At 50.9% G+C, this 12,676-nt stretch overlaps 1 protein-coding gene across 1 annotated transcript in view; it reads left to right on the forward strand.

The window, feature by feature from the left end:
- The window catches only part of KCTD9 (potassium channel tetramerization domain containing 9), a 78,228-nt gene that overhangs the window by 215 nt on the left and 65,337 nt on the right, over nucleotides 1-12,676 (forward strand). The window contains exon 2 of the mRNA XM_078773840.1: nucleotides 10,495-10,619. Coding sequence (XP_078629966.1) covers nucleotides 10,495-10,619 — 125 coding nt within the window. The remainder of the gene's footprint in view (nucleotides 1-10,494; nucleotides 10,620-12,676) is intronic.

The following is a 12,676-nucleotide window of genomic DNA, read 5'->3' on the forward strand; positions in this document are numbered from 1 at the left end:
ATGAAGTTGGACGAACAACTGAGATGGTCTCCTTTAGCTTTACCTTCCTTCCCTCCGTGTAAGTGTTCCTTCATCAGGATGAATTTTACCGTAAAACAGCGCCGACGTAACCAAAGCGTGCAAATATACAGACTTGGCATTTAATATGGAATATTGAAGCGCGATGCTGCGCGCGCTAATGCTTACGCAAAGAGCAAGCGGACAACGCGGTTCATAAAAGAGTCTTTATTGAAAGTACTCAAACTGCAGCACTAAGCTGCTCAGTGCTCAGGGCTGCGCACCCCGTGTATATCGTGAGGCCACGCCTCTCTCCCTGGCGTGGCCCATCCCCTCTTGGTGTGCGGGGTGATGTCACCACGTCAGTGCTTTCGTGTCCGCCACACGCGCCCCCCCAGAATCCCCGCGCACCTGAAGGGTCAGTTTGCGGGGCAAACGGATGACCCGGCCGAAGCGCCCCCTGGCGACTGGCGGCGTCTGGGATGCAGGGATGCCATCTGGGGTGCCTCCGGCTGCAGGACCGGGGGGCGGCGGGGCTGGGTGGTGCCGGGGGTCCGTCCGCAGGGGGGCGGCCCCGACGCGGGGTCGGGCCACTGGCGGTGGATGGTCCATGTCGAGGTGGGCCGGCTTGAGGCGGTCTACAGAAACGCGGTCAGGAGTACCGCCGATGTCCAGGGTGAAGTGCTTCGCCCCGGTCTCCAGCACGCGGAAAGGCCCGTCGTACGGGGGCCGCAGTGGTGTCCGGTGGGCATCGTGGCGGACGAAGACGTACTCCGCCGTGTGAAGCTCCGGGGCGACGTGCGTCGGTGGGTGCCCGTGGCATGCCGTTGGCACCGGGGCGAACCTCTGGGCGGTCTCTTGCAGAGCGGAGCGCTGCTGTGCCGCGGACCATGGTGCCGTGGAGTAGGGGAGGAACTCGCCCGGCACCCGCAGCGGTTGCCCGAAGACCAACTCCGCCGCGGATGCGCGCAGGTCCTCCGTGGGTGCCGTCCGGAGGCCCAGCAGGACCCAGGGGAGCCTGTCGACCCAGCCGCCGTCGCGGAGGGTGGCCCGGAGCGCGGCCTTCAATGAGCGGTGAAATCGCTCACACAGGCCGTTAGCCTGGGGGTGGTAGGCCGTGGTTCGGTGCAGCCGGACCCCTAGCCCCTGCGCGACCGCCCCCCAGAGCTCCGAGGTGAACTGGGGGCCGCGGTCGGACGAGATGTCTGACGGGGCGCCGAACCGGGCGACCCAGGTGGCGATGAAAGCCTGCGCGACATCGGCCGCCGTCGTCGACGCCAAGGGCACGGCCTCCGGCCACCGGGTGGTGCGGTCCACCATGGTGAGGACGTGGGTGAAACCGCGCGAGGGGGGCAGAGGTCCCACCAGGTCCACGTGGACGTGGTCAAACCGGCGTTCCGGCACCGTGAACGGAGCCAACGGGGCCTGGGTGTGCCGGTGCACCTTGGCGCGCTGGCACGCGAGGCACGTCCTGGCCCAGCCACGGACGGCCTTCCGGAGGCCATGCCAGACGAACTTGTCGGCGATCAACCTTTGGGAGGCCCTCGCGCCCGGGTGGGACAGGCCGTGGATGGCGTCAAACACCAGGCGCTGCCAGCCCGCGGGCACGATGGGGCGAGGACGCCCGAGGGAGACGTCGCACAAGAGGGCCGTGCCCGCGCCGTCGAACGGCACCTCGGTGACGCGGAGGCCCGTGACGGCGGTCCGCAAGGCCTGGACGTCGGGGTCAGCGGCCTGGTCCGCTGCCATCCGGGCATAGCGAACGCCGCTTTTGCCACCGCCAGCTTCGTCGGCTCGAGGCGGCGTGCCCGGGTGTAGACCGGTGGCCCGACGGTGGGGATGTGATGGGCCACCCCGTGCTTGACGGCCCCCGCTGAGAAGTTGGGCCGCGTGAGGGCCGGGAAGCCGGCGAGGAGGCAGGTGAATGCGTCCACTGCCGGAAGCGTACAGACCAACGTGGGCGGAACCGAACCGTTCGGCAAGCCGCTCGACGAGCTGGACAGCGCACAAGCGAGCGAGCTGAACGTCTCGGCCTGGACAAGACGTCTGCGCTTTACGTCGACCAGGAGCCCATTAGCGCACAGGAAGTCCGCGCCAAGCAGTGCCATGGGCACGTCGGCGGTGACGAACGTCCATCGGAAAACCTGCCCTCCGAACCGCAGAGAGAGGCAGCGTTTTCCGTACGTACGGAAGGGCGTCCTGTTCGCGGCAAGCAGCGCGGGACCCCCGCCCGCGGCGTGCTTGTCTGACGTACCGGCGGGAACGACACTCACCTGCGCTCCCGTGTTGCACAGGTAACGGCGCCCGGATAAGGTGTCCGTTATGAACAGCAGGCTGCTCGAACGGCCGGCGCTCATCGCCACTATTGAGCGCCGGCCCGGGCGTTTCCCGACCTGTTGAAGGAGCATGGCGGATGACATTGCCGAGCCTCGTGGCCAAACTTGGCGTGGAACCAGCACCAGGTGGTGGAGCTGGAGGAGTGTGGCTGGCTCCGCCAGGCCGGTGGAGTTGGCGGTTTTCCCCGCGGTGGCGGTTTTCGCCGCGGCGGTGGGCGGGGCGTGGCAGCGGTCATGAGGGGCGTATCAGCATGCTGCGTATGCTGTGTAAGCTGATGCTGTGGATCAGCATCATCAGCAGCATCAGCAGCATCAGCCTCGAGGTCCGTGACGGCCGCACCGACTCTCGCCCGCGTATCCGAAGCCGCGAAGTACCTGTCCGCCTCGGCTGCCAATGCTCGGGGTTCCGTTAGCCCGGTCCCGGCCAACGCGAGGCGAACCTGCGCTGGAAGTTGGCGACGGAAAAGCGCCCGGAATAGAGAACCGGGGGCTTCGTCGCGCAACAGTGACAGCATATGGTCCATTCGGACCGACGGGCGCGTGTCGCCGAGCTCGGGGAGATCCAGGAGGCGGTCGGCCCGTGCGTCGTCCGTGAGGCCGAACGTGGCTAGGAGTAGCCGCTTGAGTGCCTCGCCGTGCGTCGTCCGTGAGGCCGAACGTGGCTAGGAGTAGCCGCTTGAGTGCCTCGTAATTGTGGCCGTCCGGTGGGTGGCGAAGGACGGACACAACTCGAGCGGCCGTGCCGGGCCCGAGGGAGGCGACGACGTGGCAGTAGCGCGTGTCGTCGCCGGTGAGGCGCCGAAGCTGAAATTGGGCTTCGGCTTGGACGAACCAGACTTCGGCCTGGGCCTCCCAAAATTCGGGAAGTTTAATGGACATTGCCTTGTCGTTTGCCATTGCAATGGCGTCGTGTTCGGAAGGATCGCTACGGCAGATCCAACGTCGAGGTCACCATATGAAGCGCGATGCTGCGCACGCTAATGCTTACGCAAAGAGCAAGCGGACAACGCGGTTCATAAAAGAGTCTTTATTGAAAGTACTCAAACTGCAGCACTAAGCTGCTCAGGGCTGCGCGCCCCGTGTATATCGTGAGGCCACGCCTCTCTCCCTGGCGTGGCCCATCCCCACTTGGTGTGCGGGGTGATGTCACCACGTCAGTGCTTTCGTGTCTGCCACAATATATTTTCTTTCTTGACTTGGGTTTACTTTCTGAACTCAGTATATCAATCTGGTGAGTTTCTTTTCCGCTTCGGTGATTTCTTTGTTAAAAGAACCATGTCACTGATTGTCTGTCGCAGCAAGAAGTCAATAACAGGATTTTTTCACAGGTGGCGTGACAAAATGTACGGACAGGTCCATTTGACGATTGGCTTCACAATCGGGTATACAAGGGTTGTTGCGTTCTGTATTCGTGGAAAACAACTGCTGCACGTCTACAACAGTTATTGCCGCTTCCCCTGGAGATGGTCCGTCAACTCAACAATGCTGTTTGTCATTTAGTGGTGGCTTTACGAAATTCCGGCATGAAACAGCATGCTATTGCTCGGCAGTATGGCATCACTCAAGGTCAGGTGTGAAAGATCCTGAAACGAAATGCTCAGAGGGGTGTCCCTACTCCAATACCGAGGTCAGGACGTCCCCACAGAACCACAAGGAGGGATGATCGCCAGCTGCACCGGTTAGTCCGCAATGGCCGTTCCAAGTCAGCTAATCGGCTGAGGGCTGAGTGGCAGCAACTGACAAATGTGCCTGTATCCAGAAGGCTAGTCAACCAACGACTGGTTCAAGCAGGCTATCGTGCTAGGCGTCCCCTGAGAAAGCCACGTCTGACCAGACAACACCTCCAGCACCGATTGCAGTAGGCCAGAGAGCACCGTCAATGGCAGCCAGGACACTGGAATCACGTGATCTTTAGTGACAAGTCTAGATTTCTGGTCTATCGTCAATATGGCCGCGTCTGAGTGCGCAGACAAGTGCATGAAGCCTACAACGAAGATTGTATAGTGCCAAGAGTCCAAGCTGGAGGTGGTGGGGTGACCGTTTGGGCTGCTTTTCATGCAGGGGGCAAAACTGACCTGGTTGTTCTGAATGGAAACCTGAACGAGTTCAAGCACAGGGCCATTCTGGAAGAAACATTGCTTCCATTTGTTCGTGCAGCCTTTCGAGGAAACTTTGTCTTCCAAGATGACAATGCATGGCCTCATTGTGCTCGCATGATCCAACACTTTCTTGCTGACTGTGGTGTAGAGCATATGGAGTGGCCTGCCATGTCCCCGGATATGAATCCGATCGAGAACTTGTGGGCAGAATTAACGCGTCAAATCGACAACTTGGACCAGCAGCCTACCTCTGTGCGTGAATTGCAGCAGGCTATTGACACTGCATGGCAAGCGATTCCTGTCCAAACCTTGGCAAATCTCATGAACAGCATGCCTCGACGTGTACGTGGTCTCCTGAATGCTCGTGGGGGTTACACGAAGTACTGAACTGTAATTTTACTGTCCGTAATCCCAGTCGTAATTTAACTTTCGTTTTTGTTAAAAAAATTTTTTGGCTAATGTGCAAAATAAAGAGATACTTCTGGAAAACGCACAGAAGTTTAACACAGTACTGTCTGTGAATTGAGTTCGATATCAGTTTACATCACTTTCAAGGATCAATTTATTTGCTTCGAAATGTCAAATGTGGTTTTTGTTTCTTTTAAAGGTCACATTAACAAAATCTAGAATAATTTCAACATAATTCCAATGAACTTTTGGTTCTAAGTCATCTTGAAAAGTAAGTTCACCCCCACAAAAAAAATATTCCATATTAAATACCAAGTCTGTAATCTGTATATACAATACATGTGACGTGTGTGAGGAAAAACAAATGCCAGATGTGATCTTACCTGTCTAGCTACTAGATCACCTTGTAGGGTCCTTCTCCAGGTGGTTCTAATTCCTGCAAGGAAGAAGGATGAGCCACATGCCTGAATACTGCAGCTAGGTGTCATGAAGCGGGATCCAGGCCCTATGGTGCGTGAAGGTGCTTCAGTGAGGTACGCACTCCACCTGATGTCCACAAGGTCATAGCGAATGCGCTGCATCAAGGCAAGATGGCTTTGGGGTCGTCTACCTTCCAAGGTGGGCCATTGAAGTTCTTCAAGCATGGCCGTGACCCTGCTGGTCCGATCGTAATTACCTGTGGCATACGGGGCTCCTCTACGCTGGACCAGCTCACGCTTGCTGATGTTTCGCCGAGTGTGAGGAACCCATGTGCTGTTGCATGGTTAGGCATTGATGGAGTTACCTTTCTTGACAGTTGCATCCACGTGGATGTTGGAATTCAGCTTTGAATAGATGTGGACACCAACGCATTTGGCTGAGTTAACCTCTTCAAGGTTGTGGCCATGTACGTAATCAAGATTGGAGGATGGGCATCCGCTTGTTGGTGATGTGGATGACCTGGCATTTAAATGGATGACCACTTCACAATCAACCACTTCCTCTCCCACTCCTGTAACGTGTCAAGATCCGTCTGGAGACCAGTGCAGTCCTGGGCAGATGTAATACCTCGGTGGAGGACGCGGGCATCTGCGAAGAGACGTGGTGTGGATAAAGATATCTGGTAAATTGCTAAAGATCAGGAAAAGAAGTAGGCCGAGCCACTACCCTGAGGAACTCCTGATGTTACATAGGCTTCAGTGCTAAGTTTGCCGTCAATCAAGACTTGCGTGTGCGGTCATGGAGGAAGCTTTTTATCCACTCTAGGGTGCAGCCGCAAAGTCCACAGCACCCCACCTTCAACAGAAATCTTCGGTGGGACACCTCATCGAAGGCTTTGGCAAAGTCCAGCAAGATGAGGTCTATTTGTCCCTTCTCTTCTAATCCCCTGGGAAGGTCATCTATGAATGAATATGAATGTCGCAATATCTACGTTTCCTAAAGCCATGCTGTGCGTCTGTAGGTATCTCATGTTTGAGGAGATGATGTATGATGGCACGATGCACGATATGCTCACACAGCTTGCAAAAGGACTGATGTAAGTGAGATAGGCCGATAATTTGAGGCAGATGATCGGCAGCCCTTCTTAGAAATGGGAACGATTGTTGCTTTCAAATCCAAGAAGATGGTACACTGCCCTGATTCAGGGACGCCTGGAAGAATAAGGTGACTGCAGGTGAGATTTCTTCAGCTGTTACCTTCAGCACCTTGCAGAGATACCGTCGGGCCCAGCTGCTTTGTGCGGTTTAATGTTTTTTGAGAAGCTTGGTTACTCCTTTGCGACCAACAGTTTTGTCATCCTTCATTTGATGGAGGCTGAGGCCTAGATCGGGTAGTGACTCACTCAAATAACTCACAAATAATAAATAACTCACTCCAGCGGCGCAACTCCCATTTGATCACAGTGTTTAGATGTCACCAACGCTCCCAACTTCTTATTGCCATCTGGGTTGCTACTGATGATGTCGGACAGGTATTCATTATAGGTCTGGTGACAGATCTTCTGCGTTTACTTCTTTATGTTGTGGTAGCGATGCCAGTCTCTATCGCTGTTGTGGTGGCACCCAGCTTTCTTTACTCGCTTGGATTTACTTGGATGTAGACGCTGGAAGCGATGCTTATTTACCCCTTGTTACTGCGCTGATACATGCATTCCTCTGGTATTGTTGGTACTTCCAATGGATGATTTGCCCACTGTACTTCCAGTGCTGACTTCAACTATTTGACCGTTTTTTGCATTGACTGATCTTTCAGGAAGTGAGTTCCAGTTGTCGATGCTTCTGACTGAGAATGCATTCTGCCTTAGTCTGGTTCTACAGTGGTATTCCTTAATTTTCAGTCTATGAATTCTGGTTCTTGACCCCCTCATCCATCTGGAAGGAATTCATGACCTCTAAGTTATCAAACTTCTTGACAAATTTGAAGACCTGGATGAGTCTTCAATTTTGAAGACCCTTTGTCTTTCATTAGCTAGTATTGGTAATTTCAGGGATATCTGTCTGTCTGGGTATTCTAGGTGTTGTAAATCAGGTGTTCATCTGGTAGCTCTTTGTTGTACTTTCTCCATCAGGTCCTCATCCTTATTGTACAGTGCATTCAGAAAGTATTCAGACCCCTTCACTTTTTTCACATTTTGTTATGTTGCAGCCTAATGCTGAAATCGTTTAAATTCATTTTTTTCCCTCATCAATCTACACTCAATACCCCAAAATGACAAAGAGAAAACAGGGTTTTAGAAAGTTTTTCAAATTTATTAAAAAGAAAAAACTGAAATATCACATTTACAAAAGTATTCAGACCCTTTGCTATGACACTTGAAATTTAGCTCAGGTGCCTCCCATTTCTCTTGATCATCTTTGAGATGTTTCTACACCTTGATTGGAGTCCACCTGTGGTAAATTCGATTGATTGGACATGATTTGGAAAGGTACACACCTGTCTATATAAGGTCTCACAGCTGACGATGCATGTCAGACCAAAAACCAAGCCATGAGGTCGAAGGAACTGCCTGCAGAGCTCAGAGACAGGATTGTGTCGAGGCACAGATCTGGGGAAGCCTACAAAAACATTTCTGCTGCATTGAAGGTTCCCAAGAGCACAGTGGCTCCATAATTCTTAAATGGAAGAAGTTTGGAACAACCAGGACTCTTCCTAGAGCTGGCCGCCCGGCCAAACTGAGCAATCGGGGGAGAAGGGCCTTGGTAAGAGAGGTGACCAAGAACCCGATGGTCACTCTGGCTGAGCTCCAGAGATCCTGTGTGGAGATGGGAGAAACTTCCAGAAGGACAACCATCACTGCAACACTCCACCGATCTGGGCTTTATGGTAGAGTGGCCAGACAGAAGCCAAACAGTTCAATCTTGGTTTCATCACACCACAGAATCTTGTTTCTCACAGTCTGAGAGTCCTTTAGGTGCTTTTTTTGCAAACTCCAAGCGGGTTTTCATGTGTCTTTCACTGAGGAGAGGCTTCCGTCTGGCCACTTTGCCATAAAGCCCAGATCGGTGGAGTGTTGCAGTGATGGTTGTCCTTCTGGAAGTTTCTCCCATCTCCACACAGGATCTCTGGAGCTCAGCCAGAGTGACCATCGGGTTCTTCGTCACATCTCTTACCAAGGCCCTTCTCCCCCGATTCCTCAGTTTGGCCGGGCGGCCAGCTCTAGGAAGAGTCCTGGTTGTTCCGAACTTCTTCCATTTAAGAATTATGGAGGCCACTGTGCTCTTGGGAACCTTCTATGCAGCAGAGATTTTTTTTTTTTTTGTAGGCTTCCCCAGATCTGTGCCTCGACACAATCCTGTCTCTGAGCTCTGCAGGCAGTTCCTTCGACCTCATGGCTTAGTTTTTGCTCTGATATGCATTGTCAGCTGTGAGACCTTATATAGACAGGTGTCTGCCTTTCCAAATCATGTCCAATCAATTGAATTTACCACAGGTGGACTCCCATCAAGGTGTAGAAACATCTCAAAGATGATCAAGAGATATGGGAGGTACCTGAGCTAAATTTCAAGTGTCATAGCAAAGGGTCTGAATACTTATGTAAATGTGATATTTCAGTTTTTTCTTTTTAATAAATTAGCAAAACTTTCTAAAATCCTGTTTTCTCTTTGTCATTATGGGGTATTGAGTGTAGATTGATGAGGAAAAAAATGAATTTATACGATTTCAGCATAAGGCTGCAACATAACAAAATGTGAAAAAAGTGAAGGGGTCTGAATACTTTCTGAATGCACTGTATGTATGATACCATACAGAGTTGCAGTATTCTAGTGTTGGCCTCACAATGGTCTTGTAGAGTTGAAGAAATCCTTTCTGTTTTAGAGCTGAGAAAGATATTTGAATGATTCCCAGCTTCACGTTAGTTCTCTTGGCAGCGTCAGAAGCATGAGTACTGAAGGTTAGACTGCTATTGAATATAACGCCCAGGTCTTTTTCCTCTTGACTTCCTTCTGCTCTGAATCATCTAACATAGAGTATGTGTATCTCTGATTTTTCCTCCCATGGTGGACTATTTTACATTTCTCTTCATTGAACGGTAATTGCCATTTTCTCGGTCATCAGTGACAGCATCCACGCCCCTTTGAAGGGCTTCAGCATCCACCTTCCTTTAAAAGGCTTCAGCATCATCTTTGCATCCAACAACTCTTTATAGCTTAGTGTCAGCAAAGAGCTTCAGATTTGAGTCGACATCCTCTGGGAGATCGTTGATGAAGAGGATGAAAAGTAAATACTTAGATTTTGGTGAAGGTCCGGATCCAGATACAATAATTTTTTTTAATTTTTCAAGTGATTCTTCACCATTGAGTGACGGGGCAAAAAACTATATATAGCATGATATTTCAAACAGTTGCGGATGACTTGTGACAAAACTAGGTGGATGAGTAGGGTCGGTGTCAAGAACAAGCCAATCGGATTTTAGTACAGGTCCAGATCCAGATCCGACCTATCATTGGGATACAAAATGTAAACCATTCAGCCTGGTGGGGGTATGCTGTCTACCGAGTGCCGTTATACTTAAAAATGAGTTACCTTTATCTGCATCATCCTTCTTCCTGGATTCTGGAATTTGGCTATCAGACTCTGGTAACCAACAAAGATGAGATTGTTTCTCTTTTTCTCTCTTCCTGCTCTTCCATCTTTTCGTTATCAGTTTCTCAATCTTTGCCTCTGACTCCACACTGGTCGAGTATCCCGTATTCACCAGTATTACCTTTCTGAATTCATCCAGTTTTTTCTCAACGTGAATCTGGCTCTCGGTAACTTTCTCTTTGCACTCTCTCATCTCATCCTTCAAACCTTTCATTTCAGTTTCTAATTTGGCTTGGTTCACTTGTAATGTTGTCGTAATTTTTTATCATATTACCAGCGGTAGCGTTTCAAGTCCTGCAGTACCAATGTAAGGATCCGGTCTCACAACAGACACAGAAATATGGATGCCCCTCCCCACACACGCACACACACACACACAAACACACACACGATTGCAAAACCCCATCTCGCACTGTGCAGGGGACAGGCTAATTAATGGGAAATGCGCATTGTCGGCCACAATTTAATTCGTGCAGCTTTTTTCTGTGCTGCTTTAACCAGTGTGTACATACGAACTCCTTGAACTATGAAGGATTACAGAATTGTGACAATGTTTTGACGTTCATGGCTGTTTTTGTTTCCCGTTTCAGATGGCGTGGGTGTTGGGCTCGCTGTCTGATATTTTGACCTCAGCAAATAAGAAGCTCGGTCTGGCACGAGCGACCCTCCTTTACAATGCACACGGTGCACTTGTTGATGATATCACCCTGATACAGTAATAGGCAGCCCTTCATTGTTGACATGCACATCCACTTTACTTTGTTTATCTTCTTTGGCTATATTGTATTTTGCTTTCCTTATTTGCTTAAACTGGTACACTACCAAAGATGGAGATGAGAATATAGAGGATTATAACTTGGTTTATCAAGAGTTGTGTTGAGTCCCTTGCACTTGGAACCTTATGACTAGAGACTCAAAGAACTTCTGATGAAAAAGGGATCATTGTGTAATCTTTCTTACTATAATGGGGCAAACGTGCACTTCACCAAAACTCCAAAATTAACATGTGGCGAAAATGGCGTCACCTTTGGTAGTAGCCGGTATTACAAGTCATCTTCCTTCATCTTATGATTTGGAGTATATGTTGTGATCAATGTTGTGATAAGCGACAGTAGTCGTCTGCCACACGAGCACATTGCCTCCGCCATGAACCTGTAATAAGGGTGAAACCATGTCTGATGGCTCCACTGTCCTTTAGTTGTGACCTGCTTTTTTTTTTCTTTCTTTTTTTGTATACAAGATTGAGACTCGTGTAAGAGCTAACATTAATGACAAAAAAAAACGGACATACAAAACATTCATTAAAGGGAGCGGGAGACAAGATGGGGAGAGAGAGAGGGAAACGCACGAGTACAACAGCAGAGAACAGGGACATCGGGAGATCTGTGGGAGGGAGAGGTCTTGGGGGGAGGAGGCATGGGAAAGGGGGGGGGGGTGGTGTGGGAGAGGTATAAAACACATGGACACTGCTAGGACTTCCAGGAAAGAAGTCGGAATTTAAAAAAAGTGGATCTGTGGTGAATTAACGGGGGTAGAAAAGATCAAGGTTTTGGATGGGGGAAGATAAGAGATGGTGGTGAACAGCTGTTTTAAAGACCTGGAGGGAGGAGTGGGATTGAAGAGAGTGAGGGAGTTTGTTCCAGAGGTGGGAGAAAAGAGGAATGAAAGAGTGAAGGTGAGCAGAGCGTCTTGATTTTGGCAATTTCACCAGAAGAGGGTTGCTGGCAGATCTTGTGCGACCTGTGGGAATATTTGGGGGACAGATCACAGATAGAGCTGGGCGAGCTAGGCCGGATAGGAGTCAGTAGAAGACAGAAATACCACCTACCTGCCTGTGGTGAGTGAGTGAAAGGCCCTCGGAGTTAGCTTCATCGCGGGAGATTCTAATGATTGTGAAAGCTTTGGTTTCAACAGCATGAAGCCGAGCTTGGTGTGAGGCGGGAGCACCAGCCCAGAGGGGAGAGCAGTATTCCATTGAGCTGCGGATGAAAGCCTTGTATGTGGTGAGGAGCTCAGGTGTGCCAAGGAAGGACTTAGCACGACGGAGGATGCCCAGTCGGCGACTGGCTTTGGAGGCCGGCTTGGAAATGTGGTTTTCCCAGGAAAGATCATGGCAGATAATGAGACCCAAAAGCTTGAGTGACAGAACTTCTTGGAGAGGATTGTTGAGAAAGTTGATGGGAGGGTTGTTTAGTCGGTCTTTTCCGAGAGACATAGTAAGAGTGTGAGATTTGTCAGGATTGAAAGACATGTTCCACTTGTTTGTCCAGGTCTGCAGAGAGTGAGGAGGCTGCAGACTGCCGATCTGAGGGATGAGATATGGAGTGGCAGAGAGTGGAGTCATCAGCAAAGAGATAGAGAGGATTTTCCAGAGACTCGGAGAGATCATTGATGAAGACTAGAAAAAGCACAGGACCCAGAACACTGCCTTGGGGAACTCCTGCCTGAACAGGAAGGGGAGATGAGAGAAATCCATTCAGGGCCACACGTTGACTACGACCAGAGGAGAAGTCTGCAAGCCATGCATCGAGATCTCCATGGATACCATAGGAGGAGAGTTTGGTGAGCAGAGCGGGGTGCCAGACCGTATCGAAGGCACGTGATATGTCAAGGGAGACAGCTCTGATTTCCTGTTTGGTATTGAGGACCTCCATCCATTGTTGAGACAGGAGAAGCAGCATATCCAGAGTAGAGTGACCTGGTCTGAAACCAAATTGATGATCAGAGATCAAGCCATTCGAGAAGAGGAAGGATTTGATGTCAGAAGCAATG

The sequence above is a fragment of the Myxine glutinosa genome, chromosome 3 (assembly GCF_964187855.1).
Source record: "Myxine glutinosa chromosome 3, kmMyxGlut1.1, whole genome shotgun sequence".
Taxonomy (NCBI): domain Eukaryota; kingdom Metazoa; phylum Chordata; class Myxini; order Myxiniformes; family Myxinidae; genus Myxine; species Myxine glutinosa.